Source organism: Calypte anna, chromosome 2, assembly GCF_003957555.1.
Source record: "Calypte anna isolate BGI_N300 chromosome 2, bCalAnn1_v1.p, whole genome shotgun sequence".
NCBI lineage: Eukaryota > Metazoa > Chordata > Aves > Apodiformes > Trochilidae > Calypte > Calypte anna.
In genome coordinates, this window is record NC_044245.1 from 77,527,506 (window position 1) to 77,550,852 (window position 23,347).

General features: G+C 34.9%; 1 protein-coding gene across 1 annotated transcript in view; it reads left to right on the forward strand.

The window, feature by feature from the left end:
• DNAH5 (dynein axonemal heavy chain 5) overlaps window positions 1-23,347 on the forward strand; it is a 107,877-nt gene that overhangs the window by 41,750 nt on the left and 42,780 nt on the right. The window contains exons 27-49 of the mRNA XM_030445194.1: window positions 795-1,033; window positions 1,802-2,042; window positions 2,525-2,724; window positions 3,537-3,690; window positions 4,307-4,470; window positions 5,114-5,270; window positions 5,933-6,145; window positions 6,892-7,116; window positions 8,304-8,476; window positions 9,612-9,790; window positions 10,970-11,157; window positions 11,700-11,894; window positions 12,551-12,685; window positions 13,402-13,509; window positions 13,993-14,146; window positions 14,470-14,616; window positions 16,401-16,642; window positions 17,952-18,128; window positions 18,614-18,818; window positions 19,127-19,269; window positions 19,977-20,111; window positions 21,753-21,875; window positions 22,639-22,852. Of these exons, the coding sequence (XP_030301054.1) occupies window positions 795-1,033; window positions 1,802-2,042; window positions 2,525-2,724; window positions 3,537-3,690; window positions 4,307-4,470; window positions 5,114-5,270; window positions 5,933-6,145; window positions 6,892-7,116; window positions 8,304-8,476; window positions 9,612-9,790; window positions 10,970-11,157; window positions 11,700-11,894; window positions 12,551-12,685; window positions 13,402-13,509; window positions 13,993-14,146; window positions 14,470-14,616; window positions 16,401-16,642; window positions 17,952-18,128; window positions 18,614-18,818; window positions 19,127-19,269; window positions 19,977-20,111; window positions 21,753-21,875; window positions 22,639-22,852 (4,111 nt within the window). The remainder of the gene's footprint in view (window positions 1-794; window positions 1,034-1,801; window positions 2,043-2,524; window positions 2,725-3,536; window positions 3,691-4,306; window positions 4,471-5,113; window positions 5,271-5,932; window positions 6,146-6,891; window positions 7,117-8,303; window positions 8,477-9,611; window positions 9,791-10,969; window positions 11,158-11,699; window positions 11,895-12,550; window positions 12,686-13,401; window positions 13,510-13,992; window positions 14,147-14,469; window positions 14,617-16,400; window positions 16,643-17,951; window positions 18,129-18,613; window positions 18,819-19,126; window positions 19,270-19,976; window positions 20,112-21,752; window positions 21,876-22,638; window positions 22,853-23,347) is intronic.

The window sequence follows — 23,347 nt, forward strand, 5'->3', positions numbered from 1 at the left end:
ATGGTTTCTGATTGAGCAAAGTCTGTTATAATTTAATTAAAACTAAATTAATATATTTGCTATCCATATTCATGAAATGCTATCTAAAAATGTATTTATAGGACCTAAGAGAAAGGTTGCATATATAGTAAACAATAATCACAAGATTCAAGTATACTACTGAAGCCAATTCTTAAATTTAATCTATTTGGCTATAGACTGTTCTTGTGTTTATTATTGTGTATTTTCCTCAGTAATACAATTCTGAATACAAGGTTTCAATTTAAGTTTACTATTTTTCTTTTTAAGAAGTTTCTTGGCATCATGAGTAATTTCTATTCCTCTATTGATGGCTTCTACTGATTTTGCTTTTTCCATGGTTCTCTTAATTTGACTACCTATATAACTCAGTTACGCTGCAATTGACAATAATGTTCTGTTGTTCTCTGCTGCTTTAACAACTGTAATTCTTACTTCAGCCCTTTAGTGAAAAGAATTTCGCAGCACTTGCTGCATCCATAATTCTTTCTTTGCATGTCATGTTCAAGTTGAAACTTAATATTTAATGTTGTCGCTGTGCCACATAGAGTAAATGGCCTCCTTATCCATCCACTTCTAAATATTTGCCTCCAAGCTAAATAAAAGTTATTTTTCTCATGAAAATTGTTGACAGTGTAAGTTGTTAGTATCTCCTGGGTATCTTTCTAGTATCTACTAAATTTCAGCCCCTAATGCATCTCTAAGCATAATGCCACCACTTGAACAGTTAGTTATTTAATTCTATCTAATATAATCTTTTCCTTTCTCTTTCTTAGAATCGATTTGATAATCTTTTTCGGAAATATGTTACTTGTTCTGATGGGGAAGAACTCTTTGGTTTGCCTGTTACTCAGTATCCTCAGCTGCTTGAAATAAAGAAGCAACTGAATCTGTTACAGAAACTCTATAATCTGTATAACAATGTAATTGACACAATCAGTGGCTACTATGATATTCTTTGGTCAGATTTAGACACTGGAAAAATTGCCAGTGAACTTCTGGAGTTTCAGAACAGGTGAGAAATTGAAGCCGTGGTAAAAATATCTAAATAATTTTATTGCTTCTTAAACATGATAAAAATTGTTTAGCAACAACAACAACAAAAAATATATCTGAGCATGTATTTGTTCACTGAAACATGAAAAATGTGAATTTTAATAAAAAATATATCAATTGCAAACTCATAAAATAAAGGAGACAGCTTAGTCTCTGAATTTTGTGGCTCAGGTTTTTTATGTGCTTGGAATATATATTAAAATCCCTATTAATTTTGTTGATGAAGGGCCATTTTGCTCATTTATTGTAACATTATTATTATTATTCATGAGACACATAGTCACCTTAGATATCTAAGGCAAGTTAGTGAATTGCTGAAAAATTTTCCTACAAGTGGGATATTGCATGCATGGGAGCTGAACTTTTATTCAAACCAAGAATCAAATAAATTAAAGAAGTAAACCTGCATGTTCTGAGTAACAGGTTTTTTTCTAGACCTCTTCATACATTACCATGAGTCTTACCAAAAGATGAAATCAAGATGTGAAGCAGTTCAGTTGTTTTTGAAGATTTCTTGACAAAGTGTATTAGAATTATGCAGCTATACTCCTTAATGGGAACCTCTAGATGTCTGCATAGCTATCAGTCAGTGAAATAGACTGGAAACAGATTTTTCTCACATGCAGAATCATGTACAGAATCTTCAAAAAGAGATACATACTATGATTAAATTGGTAACAAAGAATATTTGAACCTCTTTGTAAAAGTTTGCATTATTTCTACATAGATGCCATAAGCTTCCTCGTGGTGTAAAGGAATGGCCAGCATTTTTTGACCTAAAAAGGATGATAGAGGACCTCAGTGAATGTTGCCCACTGCTTGAGCATATGTCAAATAAAGCAATGATGTCTCGGCACTGGAAGCGGATTTCAGATCTCACTGAACACAACTTTGATGTGGAATGTGAAACATTCAAATTGAGGAATATAATGGAAGCTCCACTATTACAGTATAAAGAAGAAATAGAGGTATTATGAAGGAAGAGAAATGGATGCGTGAAAGGAAACAGTCTGCTTAAATAGTACATGTGTGGTCAGTAGTAAGAAGGAAAAGAGAATATTTCTGAAGAAAGAACGGAGAAATAGACTACCACTTTAGCTTTATGTATGAAATAATGATATAAACATACTGTGGTGTTAAATCCTCTTTTAAATCATGAAACTTGGCCCAGCAGTTGATTTGTGAGGGTGCCTTGCTTTGCAACATTAAAGATACGAAAAGTAATCACTATTACTCTTTTATTCCCCCAAAGAAGGCCATATCATGATGTGTCATAGAGTTTATTAACTGTGGTCTTGGTATGTCTAGAGATATTTCCCTGTGATAAATACTTGCTTCTTAGCAATTTAGCAATCCTTCCAAGGATTAAAGGAAATAAGAGTTAGATTTGTATACTGGAGGCTTGAAACATTCATGTCTTGTTTTGACATTTTTTTTTTTTTTCAAAAAGGATATCTGCACAAGTGCTGTGAAGGAGAGAGACATTGAGCAGAAATTAAAACAAGTGATAGCTGAATGGGACAACAAAACATTTATCTTCGCAAGTTTTAAAACCCGTGGGGAACTTCTTTTAAGAGGTGATAGCACATCAGAAACTATAGCTACCATGGAGGACAGCTTGATGATTCTTGGCTCGCTCATGAATAACAGGTAACAGGACAAGGGGTGGGGGCAGTGGATAAAAATTGGAGATAAAAGAAGAAGAGTTTTTTAATGAACAAATCTGTTTTACACAGAGAAGGAAAATAAACATCTATATAAAAACCATGAGCTTACTGCTCCCTGAACTGTTTATGTACTGATTCTTTTTGTCTGAATTCCTCCAATAAGTTCTTTGCTAATATATAGACACAGTTCAGACTTCCTGAATAATCAGCGGGATAGTGTTCAGGGATCCAAGAAAGTGGTGACCATAAAGGAAAACATTGCCTGATTGCCATAGGCATACTCAGGGCATTACAGGTATGGCTGCTCTGCCCTCTGTGGCAGGTCACTGCCTTGGGCCAGAGCTGATGAAAATCTTGGTTAAAATTAACTTCAGTCTGTCTGGTTTCACATGCCAAAGCCCGCAGCTAAAATAAGGAGCACAGAACCTGATCATTAGGCAGATACTCAATAGCAAGAGTTCAGTTGATAAAGACCTCTTGGAGTCTTGGGGCTTTTGAGATGTTGCATAGTTCTTTTTTGAAAACACTTTTCCATAGAGTGAAATTGAAATCTTGCTCCTATACAGCTTCTGTTGTATCAGAGCAGGCATATGCACCGTGTGTATAAAGTAGCAAGTTGGAGCTGATTTGGTTTATGGAGGCTAACTAGCTAAATTGAGTCAAGTATAGGTTTTTTATACTTTCACTCAACAAAGATTCAAGTAGCAGAATTATTCCTCATCCTTAATGAGTAATGTGCTTGCTTTCAAGAGACTTATTTCCTTCTTGAAGTAAAGCACCTTGTTTTTGTTTCAGATACAACACACCCTTCAAGACACAGATTCAGAAATGGGTGCATAATCTTTCCAACACAACAGATATAATTGAGAACTGGATGACTGTGCAGAACTTGTGGATTTACTTAGAAGCTGTTTTTGTTGGTGGTGACATAGCAAAGCAGCTTCCGAAGGTTTTCAGTTTGGTTTTCTACCTTTTAAGAATAAAACTTAACTGTGATATCAAAAATTAGACTAAGAAATTAGGTAAACAGTACCAACACAAGTATTATGTTAGAAAGAATAATAAAATTGTGTGAGCTAGTTGATCTTTTTATTTCTAGTTTGTAAAATTCTTAATTAATATGTGTTTAAGTGTTATGTCTGGAGTAGTAGCCTAGCCTAATTAGGCTAGCTTAGTAATACCTATCACCAGCCTCGCAGTACATACAGTTTTGGTGTGAATCCTTATTTTAAACTTTCCTACATAGCTTTCAAATTGAAAATTAACTTCAGTTTTTAGAAAAAAAGCCTTTTAATTTGATGCAAGCAATTCAAGAGTAATGATTTTCCTTTCATTTTCTCTAAGAATGAAAAGGAAAGTAGGAGGCTTGACAGTCAAGTATAAAATAAGCTGTACTCTGTAAGCAGAAATATCTGTGTAAGCAGAAAGATTTGTGTTTTTCTAAGCTAAAAAATCTTTAGAATTTGGACACAGGTTTACTACTGAGATGACTACTGTGTGCTAATTCTAACATAAGTTCCATCCTCCGTCTCTTCCCTTCCACATTCACTCTCATGTTTCAACAGGAAGCAAAGCGTTTCTCTAACATTGACAAATCATGGGTGAGGATCATGACCCGAGCTCATGAAATACCTAATGTTGTTCAGTGCTGCATTGGAGATGAAATAATGGGACAGTTACTACCACATTTACTAGAACAGCTTGAACTCTGTCAGAAATCACTCACAGGGTAAGATTACTACAAGATCACAGTATTGGATAGATGTTTGTGAACTGTCTGATTAGGAAAAGAGCATTTGCTTGTGCACCATCCATCCTACTGGCTTTGCAAAGATCATGTTCTTGTTCTACTATGAGTTCGGTTGAACTGAGCAAACAAGTTAGCAGGATGATGCAACACCTCCAAAGAAGTCACCAGCAACTCAAAAGTGCTTTATTTGTGACTAAACTGTTACTCTCTGTCTATCTGTGTTGAAGCCAAAGCTTTTCTCAGCCTAGTTTCAATCCATAGTTGTCTAGATCTCTGTGTCCAGTTCAGACTCTTCACACATCTGGGAGAAATTCAGCATGAGACACCTAAATAGCAAGTAGCAGACAATGTAGAAACCTTTAATTTGGTTTATTTTCTTTTTATTTGTGCTTACATTTTATCAAATAACAAAACCTTTCAGTGATAGGATTTCTAATGCTAAAAGAGTAGTCTTAACAAAGAAGCTTAACATGAAGATATGATGGATAAGAGTTGTCATTGCTACTAGTAAAAACTGCAATATGTTGTGACAAATGTCACCTTTGAAGAGGAAAGGATATAGAAATGAACCTAATTCACTTACCACTTCTCCCTCTCCCACCTGTTGTTTTAAAAAATGTAGGTATCTGGAGAAGAAGCGCCTCCTATTTCCACGATTCTTCTTTGTGTCAGATCCTGCTCTCTTAGAAATTCTTGGCCAGGCATCAGACTGTCACACTATACAGGCACATCTGCTGAATGTTTTTGACAACATTAAAAGTGTCAGTTTCCATGAAAGGGTATGTACTACCCACACCTCGGTGTTGCATTCTTTCAAATTAACAGTGTATGATACTTTAAGAAATCTACGTGGTTGCATAGGGTATTCAATTATTTCATCAAATTTATCCATTATTTGATGCTATGTAGGCTTTCTTCATTCAAGATTTAGTTTCATGTCCTGATTTACTTAATAGGAAAACTCTATATAGAATAGCAAAACAGGCAAAAACTTGCACCAGTGCTTAGGTTTCAGGAAAAACCAGTCAGGTCCTGTACTGTCTTGTGTGGTTTAATATAAGTTAGCATCCTCTTATATAGACTTCTGATTATGTATGAGCATATTTGTATCTTTAGATTGCCTGTATTTGTATTTTTCATTCATTTTTTTGATTGTTAGAAAGTGAATGCTGTCATTGAAACCTAAGTGAAAATTCAGGAATTAAGTGAAATTCAGGAACTGTCAATTTATTGGGGTTTCTTTGTTCAGATGACAGTGTTTTGTTTAAAGACTTCCAGCAAAAATAATGATTTAATGTTTTTACTTGTACTTAACAGATTTGTATATTTTATTGGTTACCTAAGTAAGTTCAAGGGAGTGATTGCAGGAAAATCAGATAATTATGGTAAAGGTAACAAGGAATCTATAAATAAAAAAATCTTCTTTCTTTGCTTTTATTAGATATATGATTGTATATTGTCAATTAGTTCACGAGAGGGCGAGACTCTAGCACTAATTAGACCTGTAATGGCTGAAGGTAACGTGGAAATTTGGCTCAATTCTCTGTTGAAAGAATCCCAGCTGTCACTACATCATGTTATTCGCCAGGCAGCTGCACAAATCCAGGAAACTGGTTTTCAGTTGATTGAATTTCTTTCTACTTACCCAGCCCAGGTAATGCCATTGTTAAATCAATTAAGAGTTGTTCACAGATGAGCATTTATGTTTGTTCCTTGTTTTTGTGAACAAATATTGTTGACCATGTTATAAATACAAAACTGATTTTTAAATTTATTAGTCAAGTCAGTCTTTTAAATTACACTTTATATCTGAAACTTACCCTGAATCTCTTGTTCAAAACCATACTAAATTAAATAAATTCATGCAGTGGGGCTAACAATATTTCTTTACCAGCTTAATACTTGACTACAGAAGGAAAAGTATTTAAGTTGTATGTTTGTTTATATATTCAGGAAAATTTATTTCAAGCTGAGGGTATTTCTGAGGGAAAATTACTTTCGTAGTAGAAGCTGCTTCTCTTGTGATCAGGGTTATTGTTGGAGTGTGACTTATTTATTATAAACTGAAGCACTTATTATTCACTGAGTATTTATTAATGATGTATTATTTTTATTATATATAGTATTTATATTTTTGTAAATTATATTGAAAAGTTGTATCAACAGTGCACTGTAGGCAATATCTACAAGACTGAAGTGTGGACTTAAAAATGTGTTTATGAATTGAGTTGGGATACCTAAAGCAAATACATGTTTGAATGACCTCTGTAAGGATGCATGAAAAAATAATTTTATACAAATAGAAGCAGAGCCATTTAAATAGTTTATCTGTGTGTGTGAATGTACATTTTTAGGTGAAGGAGAAAATACTATCAAACATATACTTCTATATTTCCCAAGGTTGGTCTGCTGGGGATCCAAATGATTTGGACAAGAGACTCAGAAGCAGCTTTGACTAATGCCAAGTATGATAAAAAAATCATGAAAAAGACAAACCAGTTTTTCCTGGATCTTCTAAACATGCTTATAGATATGACAACAAAAGACCTTAGCCCAGTTGAGAGAGTTAAATACGAGACATTAATCACTATTCATGTGCACCAGAGGGACATTTTTGATAGTCTGGTAAGTATTAAAAAGTTTACAACAAGATGTGAGGTGATTTCCATGTAAAAAAATGTGCAAGTATAAGCAGAAATTATTACTATTCCTATACTATAGATTTAAGCTAAAGATTTGGTTTATGGACTGTTATGATTATGTGACCTGGAGTATTATAAAAATTATTATTTCTTTCAATCCATGTTTTAATTTGACTTTAAGTAATTGTGTGGGTTTTTTTCCCCCCACAATCAGCTGCAGAATTTTAAGATGCTTTGTGACTGTCTGCTTAAAATAGAGGCCTCTGTTGCATGATCAGTGGAGGACTTATTTTTCCCTCATACACTGTGTTGCAAGTAACTGTCCTTTCTCTGGACACTTCTCTGGAAACTTCTTTCCCCTCTGTTCTGTTTTCAATAGCATATGTAATTATTACTTAGGGATTTATTTCACTTCTCACCATCTCATGTTGCCACAGAATACTAAAATTTGGAAAATGAAAGCACTTACTGCATAAACAATCAAAGCTAGTGTATTTTTTTATCTATAGGAAGTTCTGGACCTGATTCTAAAATTAGGCTGGCTGAGGAAAGAACTGCTGAGTTTTAACCCACTACTAATAGGCATGCACCTGCCTTTTCATGTAGAGCCATTTGTTTTGATTTGTTTGTATATAAAGTACAACTTTTAAATACAACCTGCAGTGCTTCTTTTAAAATCCTGTTTAAATAATTAATTGGTCAACTTTGTTGCTCAGCTGTGTTGAATTCCTTTGCTAATGTCTGCACCATGACAGTGCTGTGAAATATCTTTTTTCCTTTTTACATGTGGCTTCATCCAATTCTCATTATTTTTTTTTATAACAACGTATCAAATTATTTGCTTCCTACTCCTATGTAAAAGTAAAATGTTAGTCTTAATGACTTTTATTTGAGGCTTATCAACTGCTCATTTGCATAGAGAATCACTTTTCTGAGGTGTGAAGTTCCTTTGACTTAGTATGGGTTTCAGGTTCAGGATGAACACAATAGCGATTTTTGTTGTAAAATCAGGATGGGCTCTATACTATTCTTGTGTTACTACCTGTTCTTTATGTCATGTCTTTCATTGTGATTGCAGTACTGCCTTAGCAGTGCTACTTAGATGAGATAAATGCAGAAATAAATGTTAACCATGAATTACACAGCCTTTTTTTCCCCTTCTTTTCCTAGTGTTGCATGCATATCAAGAGCCCTACAGACTTCGAGTGGCTGAAACAGTGTAGATTTTATTTTAATGAAGACTCTGATAAAATGATGATCAAGATCACTGATGTGGGTTTCACATACCAGAATGAATTCTTGGGCTGTACTGACAGGCTTGTCATAACACCTCTTACAGACAGGTGAAAATGATTGATTTAATTCCTTTTTTCTTTGACACTAAACCTAGGCTCTTATGCATTTTAGTAATTTCTACTGCATGCAAAATAGATGTCTGCATGGTTTATTCTTCACAGTCTTATCAAAGTTAATGATTTTATGGAAAACATAAATGTTTATGTTTCTGTGCCTTACAATATGAATAACATAGCCTAATTTCTGCTACATACTTGACTGATCTCCACATATAATATGGTGTATATATGGGACACTGATTCTCACGTATGTGAGTCTGGTGTACCTAAGGCCTGGGTATGCCCAACAGATAAAATATGCAGAGAGGCACAGGACAAAAATAAGTGCTTACATGCAAGCTTATGCAAACAGATAAGGAAGAATAAGAAGAAAATAAAGACAAGAAAATAAATTTTATTCAGCTGCAATAGACTGGAGATATTTGATCTAGTAGTATGTTGAAAAAGTTCAGTCCTATTAACAGAGAAGACTCTCTAATGGAATGGACTAAATTGAATAACACAAAGAATGCTCTATAAACTGTCACTGGCAAAATAAGGTCATTGGATGGATTTTTTTTTTTCCATTTTCCCCCCTTTTTAAATTATTCCATTTAGAAAACTCTAGACCTTCTCTTTAAATATAAATTTTAGCTTGTGTTTTACTGCATTACACATAGAAGTTTCATGTATGAAAATGGGATGCAGTATATGATCAACTTTTAAAGGTGAATGAGAGTAGTAAGGTTGGCTATCTTTCATTATTGTACTCTACAGCAGAATGTAATTCAGACCTACTTCACTTAAAATAGTTCAGGAATTAAGCTAAACAAATTAGATTAGGCAGCATCTCTGTATATGTTTTCTTCATTTTTTGTAATCTTTCATATCGTTGGTTATTCAGGATGATCTCCCACATTATATATGAGGAGACAAACTGTAATATTACCTGCATGAGACGCTGAATGAAGGGGTTTTGTTCTTACTGACTGAAACTATAATTAGAGATGTGTCATTTCAGCAGTTTCCTTGTCTGTTTAAATCAGATCTTCCTCATATAACACACTTGAGTAAATTCCTCTGGCACGATACAGCAAATGCATCACTGCAGCCTATTAAGTGATGGTAGGCTATTGTCTTTTAGGTGTTACATCACTTTGGCTCAAGCTTTAGGGATGAACATGGGTGGAGCACCTGTGGGACCTGCAGGAACTGGAAAAACAGAAACCATCAAAGACATGGGACGGTGCCTTGGAAAATATGTAGTGGTCTTCAACTGTTCAGACCAGATGGATTTCCGAGGACTTGGAAGGATCTTTAAAGGTAAGATGTGGACCAAAAGTAAGATGCTGCCCAAAAGGGTCAACTGTATCCTGGGGTGCATTAAATATCATACAACTAGCCTGTCAAACAAATTGATTTTCCCACTATATTCAGTTTTGGAATGCCTCACTTCAGGTACTGTGTGCAATTTTGGGGTCAACAGTGTAAGAAGCATATAAAAATATTAGAGGGTGTCCAAAGGTGAGCAACAAAGATGATGAAAGAGCATGACTTACAAGGAACAGCTGAGTATACTAGGTTTGTTCGGCTTAAACAAAAGGAGACTGAGGGGTGTCCTCATTGCTGCCTACAACTTCTTTACAAGGGGGAGCAGAGAAGGAGGTGCTGGTCTCTTCTTTGTCGTGTCTGGTGATAGGAGAGAATGTCTTGTTTAAGCAAGGTCAAGACATAATCAGCAGGTGGTTTTCAGCCTTTTAACAATGGCAGGTAATTAATATGTTGTTCTGAATGTAAAATATATTTGCTACACTGTCTCCAAGAAATAGAAATGACAGTTTATGAAAGGATACATAAAGAGGCTTAAAACAATTGAGGAGTACAGTACAAAAAAATAAAAAGATGTGAAATTATATCAACCTCAGACATTAAAGTTCTTATCAGTTGAAGGAAGTTCATTAATAGTGCTGTGTATGTTAAAACCAATTAGTACCATTCACTGAAGTTAAACGCTTCACTTTTTTCTGCCATGTCAGTCATGGTAGATGTCTAAATAGAGATCAAGTGGAGGTCCTTGACCAGAGTATTGTTGCAAGTGCCTGTGTTGATGACTTTTTCATTTTACTTTTTCTGGCAATTCCTTTTAGGTGAAAGGAACTTTACTGTTCACTTTAATCTGAGCGATAAGCTATTGGCAACTCATCGTATTTTTAAAGACTTACAGCACGGATATTTATTTTTTGTGTGTTAGGAAGGAAGAAGAAAATACTCAAGATACTGAGATAAGGAGCAGAAATTGAAGGATGTTGTATCCTTGACAATTTTGAGAACTTTTGTAACTTTGTGCATTTATGTTTGGAAATAATTAAACTTTTCTTCTTGTTTTTTTTCCCAACCCTCCAAACTAATAGTATTCTTTTTTTCTGGGGTAGACTAACCTGATTATTCATTTATGAGTTGCATCAAAAAATGTCAGATGCTTAGTTGCTTTTCTTTTCGAAGGTCTTGCTCAGTCTGGCTCCTGGGGTTGCTTTGATGAATTCAATCGTATTGATTTACCAGTCCTATCAGTAGCTGCACAACAAATTTCAATTGTGTTGACATGTAAGAAGGAACATAAAAAAAGATTTATTTTTACTGATGGAGATAATGTGGAAATGAACCCAGAATTCGGCATTTTTCTTACAATGGTAGGTATTCATTAGGTTTCTAATATGCCAGGGATGGGTTTAAAATCTTTTCTGATGTGGTATGATAGATGTAATTGCTAACTTATGTCAGTCAGTTCCTAGAGCTCACTGACAGTTTGAGAACACTGAGCATTACTACAAAGAGAGTTTACAGAGAGTTGATTACGTGAAGCGTGTGCAATTAACAAATGCAGACAGCATTTTCAATACAAGTTTTTATGTCAATGTAATCTTGCTTTTGTGTGCTACATTTTGGTTCCCAAAGTATGATTTTTGCTACATCTGGAGAAAAATGCTTCAGAAATGTAGGTAGGCAGTAAAAACAGAACCTGCAAGACAAATACAGATTTGAAGTGAAACATTTTACATAAGAGAGGCTAAAGTGCTGTAGAGATATGGCAGTAACTTTGCATGGCAATTCATTTTTACACGTGATTTAGAGCCAAAAAGCTATTTTTGTCTAACCAGATTCCACACTCCCTTGTTTATTCTTCTGTACGTACGAGACATGGTTCAACTTCAAAACCTGTTCTTCTCTCCAGAACCCAGGATATGCTGGACGGCAAGAACTTCCTGAAAACTTAAAGATCAACTTCCGCTCAGTGGCTATGATGGTCCCTGATCGTCAAATCATAATTCGTGTCAAACTGGCTAGTTGTGGTTTCACTGCTAATGTTGTACTGGCAAGGAAATTCTTTACACTGTACAAGCTGTGTGAAGAACAACTCTCCAAGCAGGTGATTATTTTCATGTGAGGAAAAATGATCTTAGGGCTAAACCACATATGTTGTCACAAATTATGAGTATCTATGTGAAGTAAATCGAAAAGTTCATATTCACTGAGCAAGCAAAATGAGAATTGCAGCTTAGTAGTGAAACTCTGCTGTCTTGAAGGATTAGCTCCTGGTACAGGTTATCTGTATAAGAATAAGACTGTCATTCTGAACCCTTATTAAGATTTAGCTTTAATGAATGGTATTGATTAAGGGAAATGGATGGCTTATATATTTGTTGGTCTTATAGAGTAGATTGAGAAGCATTTGTTTTGTGCTGCCTGTGCTTGTTTAGACGTTTCTCAAATAAAGCTAGTTTCCAAGGTCCACAGAGAACTCAGAGTAACACTTCTAGTTTCTGAATAGTCCTTGGGGATCCTATCTTGGCTCAAAGACTTGTGATTGTTTCTTTTTTTTTTTCTGACATGCTTTACAGTTTAGATGATAGCACAGGTGGGAAATGAAGTTGCCCAAAGTCATACAGACAAAGACTTGTTGGCTGAGAGAAGGCATTTGTGCCACAAATACTTCTTTTCATGCATATCTTAAATAATGAATGAGAACTGTTTCAGCCCTGTTAACTTGGGGGAAAATTTTCCCAAATTTTTTATATCTTCTAGGTGCATTATGATTTTGGCTTGCGGAATATATTGTCGGTGTTACGTACATTAGGAGCAGCAAAAAGAGCAAACCCCACAGATACTGAATCTACCATTGTCATGCGTGTGTTGAGAGATATGAACCTCTCTAAACTGGTAAGTTCTGAGGACATGGTAAATTAATGAAGCTGCACTTCAGATCTATGTGGTTTTAGACTGGATCAGATTGTGATGTGACCTTTACACTGAAGTTAGCTTGGAAATGTTCCATTCTCTGTATGGTCTTGTGTAGTGGTTTTGGCTGGAGTAGTGATTTCCTATGTAATACCTTGTATAACGTTGGGAAAAGAGTGAGCAAGGGGTCACGATGCTTTTAATTGTTCAGAATTTTTTACGTATTTCCTCTGCTACATGTAGAAGTAAATGACTATGTAGTAAGCTCTTTAGAACCTTTGACCTTAAGTATTTAGTCACACTTTTGAAGTAACCTGTTATATGAAGCAATGAGTACCATCTCACCTGCCAAAATACCTAAAAACCCCTGTTCTGTTGCTGTGATATTTCATCTACTTTATTATCTTTTCATACAACATAGACAAATAATTTGCTATTTGTATAGATGCTATTGCTAAAATTTACTTCAGTAAAGTTAGTCTGTATGTTAGTGTTTTATTTTCAATAGCTTTTGGTCATTGGAGGCATCACATGAGCTCCTTCTGCTGTATCCTGCTAGAGTGTTTAGCACCTAGAGTCTAGCCATAGATTTTTCCTTATGTTTTCTAATATTTCTGTTAGAGATTGTTTTTTTTAAGGGGTAGGTTGAATAAAAAAGGTTTTAATCTCTGGGTTTTTTCTCCCCTGATTTTTACTAGATTGATGAAGATGAACCCTTATTCCTGAGTCTAATTGAAGATCTGTTTCCAGATATCCAGCTTGATAAAGAGGGCTATCCTGAACTGGAAGCTGCTATTGACAAACAGGTAATGTTTCTCTTGATCTGTGCTGCTGGGACATACCTGTCATATTGTGACATTTCAGAGAATTATTGGTGTTGGATCTACCCAGCAAGTAGTAATATATTTTACTATTCAGAGGAAGAGTGAACTTTTCCATAAACATTTACAATTGCGTATTATTTTTAACATTATTCTTGAGAATGCTGCTTATTGGTGCTTGTGGTGTCCTGTGCTTTTCTTGTGAGTAATTTATGGTGACCAGTTTAAAATTCTTGTCTTTTTCTTAAAATAAAGTTTTAACCCTAAAATGGACTGAAAAATGTAGTTTTTCTTTTAGTTTTTAAATACTTATGTATCTTCTCTTTTACAGTTTTTTATATAAACAAAGCCTTTTAAAAGAGTGTAGTCTTCTACTAAGGATTTTTTTTTTTTTAAATTTGTTTTAAAGTATCAAAATCTCTTGAATACTAAAATAGCAGTAGTTTCATTTCCTGTCACTATCTGTAGGTGGAGGAAGCTGGACTTGTTTGCCATCCTCCTTGGAAGCTGAAAGTTATCCAGCTTTTTGAAACCCAGAGAGTAAGACATGGACTGATGACACTGGGACCTAGTGGTGCGGGAAAAACTGTTTGCATCCACACTTTGATGAAAGCCATGACAGGTCTGGGAGTATTTCTATTGTGAACTGTTATACTGTAAACTTTTAACCACATTTTTGATTCCTAGAAAGCCTCAGTTACTTCTCTGTGAGAATATGAATTGTATTTTCAGGAGTTTCAGGGCTTTGCCCAACTTAAATTTTGATGTCTCCAATTAACAAATATTGATGTATACCAAGAGATAAGTTTTTCAAGTAAGTACACAGCTTCTTATAATGACGAATGCCTATTAACCATACATTTGGGTGTAATGATTGTCACATTCAAAAAGTTCTTTGGCTGTTGAAAAGAAATAACAAAACTAACTGATGATTTGCCTTCATAGATTGTGGACAGCCACATCGTGAAATGAGAATGAATCCTAAAGCTATAACTGCTTCACAAATGTTTGGTCGTCTTGATGTGGCAACAAATGATTGGACAGATGGAATATTTTCAGCACTCTGGAGAAAAACTTTAAGAGCCAAGAAAGGTATAATGAAAAACAGTTCCCTCCAAAACCAAACAAGTTGCAGGGCACCCCCCTAAAGCATTTTAGCAGACTTTTGCCCCCCTTTTTACTTACATGGAAGCATTGGAATATTACTCCAAGAGCTGTCTATTATGTATAGTCTCTGTTCTGAATGCTTAGTGGTCAAACTGTGTAGTGTAGCAAATTCTGTTTCACTGAATTTTCTGATCTCCCTCTTTCAAATTATATGCCCTTGTATGAAAGGAAAGTGCAAAGCAGGAGTCAGTTCTCCCACTACTGGTATAAGATAAATTTTAGTGTTATCAGGATTTCTATCTGGTCTCCAGCTGCCATAATGGAAGGCTGTAAATATATCCTTTGTGTTGTACCTGCTAGCCCGGCACATACCATAATCAGTCTCAAATTGTACTACATAATTTATTCTTTAGGCAAACATTTTCTACCGAAACTAATGCTGGCATATATTCTTAGTCTGCTGTATTAACTAAAGGAGAAGGTTTGATGATTTGATGCTAGATGGATTCTTCCTTGTTTTGTGTGGATATTAGTATGTGACCTTATCATTAGGCCTTAAGGACTACAGGAAAAAAAATTGATAAAATCCTGAAATTTTTGCATTGTCATTTTTCATACCAAAATTCTTAGTCTTAAGAGATACAGATACTGCTAATATAGAAATTAGTTTTGAATTCAGTTCTATTGGTTTTTTCACATCTAGAATTGTAGCACCTTCGAAAATGCTGCTTAGCATTAACCGTTGATTTTTCTATTTTTCCCCTCAACTTGAAACATAAATTAGCACACTCATGAGACTTCCCCAGATTCACTCTTTGCAACAGTGTAGTGCCTCTTTATGAAGGGAACTCCACACCATCTTATGTCTGAGATGCCTGCACTGTAGCTGTGAAAAAACCCTCTAAATATAAAATTATTTGCCTCAGAGGTGAGCAAGTTTCTCATCTGGAACCTTCTTGGTTCATATGTAGCGAAGCACAAAGCCAGCTAGGCCTGGATAGCAAGGACTCACTCTGAAGAGTGTGGGATGAGGGCAGAAGGGGGACCATCCGGCCATTGGTCAGTGCATTGCAGGGCTGGGTACTTCTTAAGGGACAGAAATTCAGAACCTAAGGGTGAATCTCTTTCCAGCCGGGGTCTATTGCTCTGTACCCAAGTGCAGTAAGCAGTAAAGGCTCAGACCTAACTGAGAAACAAAGAGAGGTCTAAGATACGTTTATGGTACTAAATGAAAAAGAGCTGCAAAAACTTCAAAGGGACCTAGATCAAGTTTACAGCCATGAGAATGAACAACAAAAATCTTCCCCTAATGAACCTCTTTCTTTTGCGAAAGTGAGCATGCTATTTGAGCATGTTTTTTTCCAAATGTTCACAAGTTTCATTTAATCTCATTACATTACACAATCTATTTGGAAAAAAACGAATGGTGGTTTTGAATATATCTATAGTTTCTATCTTCTTTATGTTTTTTTTATGTAAACTGAAATAATTCTAATTTATTACTGGATTGAAAACTGGATCCATGAAACTGAGACTATTACAAACTGGTGAGTTGTGCTGATTACACTTTCTATACTAATAAATCGATACTTACTATCAATAGGTGGCTTAAGTGAAGTACTTAAGTGAAACTGGGTGATGGTAACGGTAATTGTATTAAAAGCTGAGATTCTAGCTGTGTACAGAATTAGTTCAAGAGAGAAGGGATTGATTCTTGAAAGAAACTAGAACTTGCTCCATAGGCATTTTAATGTTATTTTGGATTATAGGTGAGCACATTTGGATAGTTCTTGATGGTCCAGTTGATGCAATTTGGATTGAGAACCTTAATTCTGTCCTGGATGATAATAGAACTCTAACACTAGCAAATGGAGATCGTATACCCATGGCACCAAACTGCAAAATAGTCTTTGAACCTCATAATATTGATAATGCTTCTCCAGCAACAGTTTCAAGGAATGGGATGGTATTCATGAGCTCATCAGTTCTCACCTGGAGTCCTATACTTGAGGTAACATAGTGAAGTGATTGTTTATCTGTTGAATGTTTTACTCCTTACTTATTCAACACTTCACTGTTTTTGATTTAGGACCAAACTTTGTGACTTTTGCTATGAAACAACCTTATAAATCCTTGTTTAGCATAGAGGTGTTTGTGGTAGCTTATACAAGAGTGAAAAATATGGTTTTTTCAGGAACATAGTCAACATATTGCACTTCTAAAGCCATATTTCTTTCACTTTGGGACAAACTTGTAATTCAAGGTATTTTATAAAATTGAAGAACAACTCGTTTGCCAAAATACCAACTTCAAATCAAGGAAGAGGAAAGAGTAAGAAGGCCAGTTCAGGAATCTAGAAGTCCTAAAAAAATATAAGTTCTCATGATACTTATCCAATTTATTGCAGCTGGGATTAAGAACCAGAAGTAAATTCAGTGCAGCATCAAAGTATGTTATTTTTAGATTTATGAGAGATTATATACATAGGGCAGTAAATGATTTTAAATATTAAATATAATACAATGTAACCTCATGTAATACAATATAATGAGGGTACAAGTGTAGAAAAGGATCATAGAAGAACAACATAGTTTAGGTTGGAAGGGGCCTCTCTCTATCGTGTAGTTGAATGCACCTCACTCAAAGAAGAATCGACTGGCGTGGGTTTCTCAGGTCTGTGACCTGTTGAGTTTTGAAATGGAGAATCCAGAAGCTGACTGAGAAGCTTACTGGTAGATGCATTTTATGTATGAAATAAATACATGAAGAGTAAATGAGTGCCATTCTGCCACACAGATGTGAGAACATGTTTGGGTACCTCAAAGAAGCAGTTTATTACTTTGACCTGAAGGCATTGAAAACCAAAACCTGTTCTGTGATTTGAGAAACAGGTAGTTTTAATAAGGTCAAAAATAAGCCATTGGAAGTACTGAGATGCACAAGAAAAATATTACATACACTAGCATACATCCCATCCTAAAATCCTAACCTTTCACTGCAAGTGCCACACATTTTTGGGGTACCCTGTATCACTGCTAGAAACTAATGTTGTGCAAAATACATCAAACTTATGTTCAGTACATATGATATTTTTTCATTGCAGAGTTGTGTATCTTAAAACAGACACTTCGATTAAAAAGTGTTTGATAAGAATGGTTTTTGTGTTGTTGAAAAACTTGAAGTGCCTTTTTATTCAGTATCCACGTTTAACATCTAACAGAGAATGTGCATACTTGGGTAAATTTTTGAGTTGCTAGAGTTAGATATACTGATAGTTGCATGGGGTACTGAATTTATTTCCTCACCATGCTTTGTAACAGGGATTTTTGAAAAGACGTTCCTCCCAAGAAGCTGAAACTCTCCGTCAGCTGTATTCGTCATCATTCCCAGACTTACACCGCTTCAGCATTCAGTCTCTGCAATACAAGACTGAGATGTTGGAAGCCTTTGTGATTATGCAGAGCATTAATATGCTGCAGGGGCTTATCCCACCTAAGGTAAAGAAGTGTGGATCTTTTTATATTTACTTGATCTAACGGAGATAATTTTCAAACACGGTGTTGTGTGGAGAGGAGATTCTTTGATAACTTGGAATATAAATGAAGGTGCAGGTTAGTAAGCTATACCTTCTTTTTCTTTAGAAAATAATAGCTAGGATATCACATTTGGATTTGATGTTAAACACTGATATGTATCATGCATCATACATAGCTTCAGGTTTTTTTGGGTGGGTTGTTATCAGATTATAAACTAGAACTTAAACACATAAAGTAATGTAATGGATGATTAAAAATGATATTTTACAGAGTGCTTTTCTGTATTTTGTGGTTTACTTGGTATTTATATCTACTTGATATTCAGTTCAATTATGAAGACATCAGTAAATTTAAACATGACTGAAGGCTTTTAACTTGGTATTACTAATGATTATTCAGTAGAATTTTCTGAATATTGAAAATGAAAACCTAACTCTATCCTTCAGGAGCAAGGAGGGGAATTGACTCCAAAATATTTGGAAAGGCTGTACATCTTCTCTCTTATGTGGAGTGTAGGAGCATTACTAGAACTAGAAGACAGATGCAGAATGGAGCACTGGCTTCGAAACCATTCAACAATAAAACTTGATCTTCCCTGTATACCAGAAGGCAGTGAAGATTCCATGTTTGATTATTACGTGGCATCTGATGGTTAGTAACCCAGCTGGGTGGTGTGATGTAAAAATTGAAAGGAATTTTTTTTTTTTTTTGTACCAATGAATTTTCAAGTGAACAAAACAGACAACTCTTGCCCTGGTCATAATTTGTGTATGAAAGAGGAGTAAGCCTCTTAGATCCAACTTGAAAGATTATATGACTATAATTTTTGTCTGAATTTACAGAGTGGAGTTATTATATGTGAGACAGAGGCATTGACGGATGAATCATTTCAATGGAAAATGAAAGAAACAACAATGCCTTGAATTTTTAAAGTATTTACTTAATTTCTTTCCTATTAGGTGCATGGATGCACTGGAATACACGTGTTGAAGAGTATATATATCCCAGTAGGAGCCCTCCAGAATATGGCTCCATTCTTGTGCCTAATGTTGACAATGTGAGAATGGATTTCCTTATTGAAACCATAGCAAAACAGGGCAAGGTATTTCTTCTGTTTTTCAAAAATAAATAGTGCAAACAGTACACATGATAAAGTTTTAGAATTAGAAGTAAAATATAATTAGAAAGGAATATTTATTTAATTTTTAATATAGAATTTTAATTCTGGAAGCTGACATTCATGTAAATATACTTGAACTCTTTAATCCCTGGTTCAAGAATTTTTTGTCTTCCCCTCAATCAACCTTTCTGTAGCAGAAATAGCCTTAATTACAGCTGAAATCAGGTCAGAAAAAAAACAATTGTTGCATGTTGCTGTAGGAGAGGGGCAGCACACAGGGGGCCATTACAAAGTGTATGTACCTTTAGGTTATGCAACCTGTTGTTCACTAAAACTGTGTCAGGTAAGCAGGATAGTGTAAATAACATCAGCAATTGAAATCTTTCAGATACTGAGGCATATTAAGCAGTAAATCCTTCTCCAATTAATCAATTCCTTTTATGAACAATCCATTCCATTGTTAAATTATGCTAATATGACCATTAACTTCAAGAGTATTTAACTTGTGAGACCTGAGTTTGAGATGTTACCTATTTTGCTCCCACATGTTAATTCTCTCTGTGCTGAAAATTAACTTTATATAACATTTTTTGTTTAATTTCAGTTTAAAAGCTAAATGGGATTGTTGAGGCTCTGCTAATACACTCAGTTCTTGCATTCCATCTTATTTCAATGTTGCCTTTGTTTAGGCTGTCCTACTAATTGGTGAGCAAGGAACTGCAAAGACTGTTATTATCAAAGGTTTTATGTCAAAATACAACCCTGAAATCCACATGGCTAAGAGTCTGAATTTTTCATCTGCAACTACCCCATTGATTTTCCAGGTATAGTACTAATTCACTTTCTAACACAATGTGGCTGGATCTGGAGACTGTTCTGAGAATTTGTCAGGAGGATACTTCTAAAATTGGTTCATTCTGTTGAAAATTAGTACAAACAAACAAACAAACAAGCAACAAAAAAAAAGCACCTGCTTAAGTAGACTAAGTGTTCTGAAACATGATATAAGAGTTTTTTGTAAAAAACATGTTCCCTTCAACTTCTTTGGTAGTTATTGAGCTGATTTTGGACAATTACAGTACCATGAATATTATTTGCTTCATAACATTTAATGCTTTTATGTTGAATATATGAATTGTCACTAACTGGACAGAGCTGTCAGTGACTTCCCTCAGATTTCACTAAAATCCACATGTAAAATAAGTACTACCCACAACAATCTGTCATAAAGTGTGCTGTCTGCAATTTAAATTTCAGTAAATTAAATTGCTCATTTAAAAAGTTACATATGCAGTACAGCTGCTCTAAATAGAAATACAAAAACTTAAATCCTGGACTGTATTGGCTGTCCAAATTTTCACTGAGCTACTTTGAATTATGTCAAGTTTCTTTGACCTGTTGGCAATTTATGTAGGAAATATTTTTAATGTGATTTGGTATTCCAAGTCAAAGCAAAGACTGTGCTGTATTCAGAAATACTGTCTATAAGCCTGATGCACAATTTAATGCCTGGTTCTATAGCACAATAGAAACTATTAACATGTTTAATATACAGTTATGTAGTTTTGATCTTACTTTCCTTGGTACTTTTCCTTCTACTGATACATAAAAACTAGTAGTAGTGACTAGTGTTGGCTCACTTTATTTTTTTTAAAAAAAAACAGATGTTAAGACTGTTGGTGATAGATGATAGTCTGTTAATCATCCAGACATCTGAAATTGTCTTGCAAGTCTAACAGTCAAGTTTCTGATAACAGTCTAGACCAAAACATTTTCTGCTATGACACGTGCTTTTAAATTACTCTGACTTTCTAAAACCACTGATGCAACTGAGGTAAGAAGGCTTTCAAGGCTACGGTACAGGAGCCTAGGCACAATGTAAGAATTTAGATATCTAGATTTGGTTTAGATGGTTAAATGAGCTTTCACTTGATATAGAATAGATAAAAGCTAGACATTAAGAAAAATGGAACAATGGAAGGATGGTGGAAAGAAAAGTAGTGGTAAGTCTAAAACTAAGGAAAATTATTTCATCAAGCCTGTTTATGTATGTGGGTTTAATTATCATTGTATGTTTTATGAAATACATTGGTGTCTGATGAAAAGGTCTTCAAGAATAACATTGCTCAGATCTGACAGATTATTAGTTTAATCTTTGTTCCTGTAAACATCAATGCTGATGATAAATGAAAAAAAAGAAGAATTTGAAATGGTTTCAAAATTACGAAGCTGTTAGGTATGGCTGTCTACACTAGACATTTATTACATCTGATATTGACCTAATACCTTATAGCACAAGATTTAAGACATTCCAGTTGAACTAGTGCATTTATCTTCAGCATATGTGTTTTCTCAACCTTCCTTAATAAAATTCTGTGTAGTAAGCCACCATTATGTTTAAATGATGGAATCGTGTATGAAAGGAAGAGCTTTTTTTAACTGCAGTAATAATTGCTTTTTAACAGCGTACAATAGAAAGTTATGTGGACAAGCGCATGGGAACAACTTATGGTCCACCTGCAGGCAAAAGGATGACAGTTTTCATTGATGATGTGAATATGCCCATAATAAATGAATGGGGAGATCAGGTGAGTTTGTAAATGAGGAAAAAAGAAGGTGAAAGGTGCTATTTGTCTTTCCTTGATGCACTGTAAAACAGGCTTCTCTTCTCAATCAAGCAGTAAGGGTAAATGTCATGATCTTTCAAATGATCTTTTTTTAATGAACCCATCTAATTTTATATTGTCATTAGTCAGTTGAAAAGAAATATAGTGAGTACAGGAATCAGTTAGACAAGTCCTTAAAACATGCCTGTACAATTAAAATATTCTGAATGCTTAGAAGTGAAGCTTTGGAAAAAAAATGAAATAATCACAATATTCATTGGAAAGATGGCTCTGAAGTTTATTGCTTTGGAAACACTAATAAAAAAAATATATATATATAGTCTTAGAAAGTACTGTTTTCAACTGGTCAAGCAGAAAAACAGGGGGTCCTTTTGTGGCTAAGAAGTTATCTTGCAGTTTCTTCTATGGAAGTAATCCAGTGCAGCACAAACATGGCCAGGTACGATTGTTCAATGTGGAAATTTTATCAAAATATTGGTAGCAGATGCAACATGTGAAGATGGATCAACTTGGGCTTGATTAAAATAAAACAGAAATTTTGTGTTCAAAGTATACAGTATTCAAGTGAGAATGAATTTGAATGATTAATTGTAAGCTATGGATTTCCCTAGGGAGAAAATAATGGTGTACAATTTGTTAGGCTTTTCAAGTGCACAAGTAGGTTTTGTATTTCTTTAAATTGTATGTATAATATTCTGTTATGTAATACCTGGTTATTTTACAGGTCACTAATGAGATAGTTAGGCAGCTGATGGAACAGAATGGACTGTACAACCTGGAAAAGCCTGGTGAATTTACCAACATTGTGGACATTCAGTTTTTGGCTGCCATGATCCACCCAGGAGGAGGTCGCAATGACATTCCACAGAGGCTAAAGAGACAATTTTCTGTGTTCAACTGTACTCTGCCTTCTAATTCTTCCATTGACAAAATTTTCGGTAAACGGAAATTAGCTTTGTATCCATCCCATTTTTGAAGATATTAGTCGATTTTTCCCAATTCCTCCACTTACAAACTTTAGGATTAAAATCAAAGCTAAATCCTCCTCTGATTTTCTTACCAGCACATTTTCTTTCCATTGTCACTTCTCACCTACAACTTCATCAATCTGTAAGTTTTTCAGGTTCAGTCACAACTCTCAATCTTGTTGCTCAGGTTAGCAAGAATGGCATGAGGGCCATTTCCAGTTTTCATGAAAATACTGGGGGCTTGCTAAGGTGCTGCTGGTATTATGAGTGACTGAAAAATTAGATCATATTGGTCTCAGAGAAGAGATTGGCAGTTCAAAGGCTGTGAAAGCTATCTTTGTAGACATAAACCCATTTTTGACAGTTTAAGAGCTAGATACAGAGTCAGGTAGTGGCAGAATTGTGTTAAGACTGGGTGAGTCAAGAGTTGAATGAAGAGTGGAAAGTTAATTCAATGAATTAAAA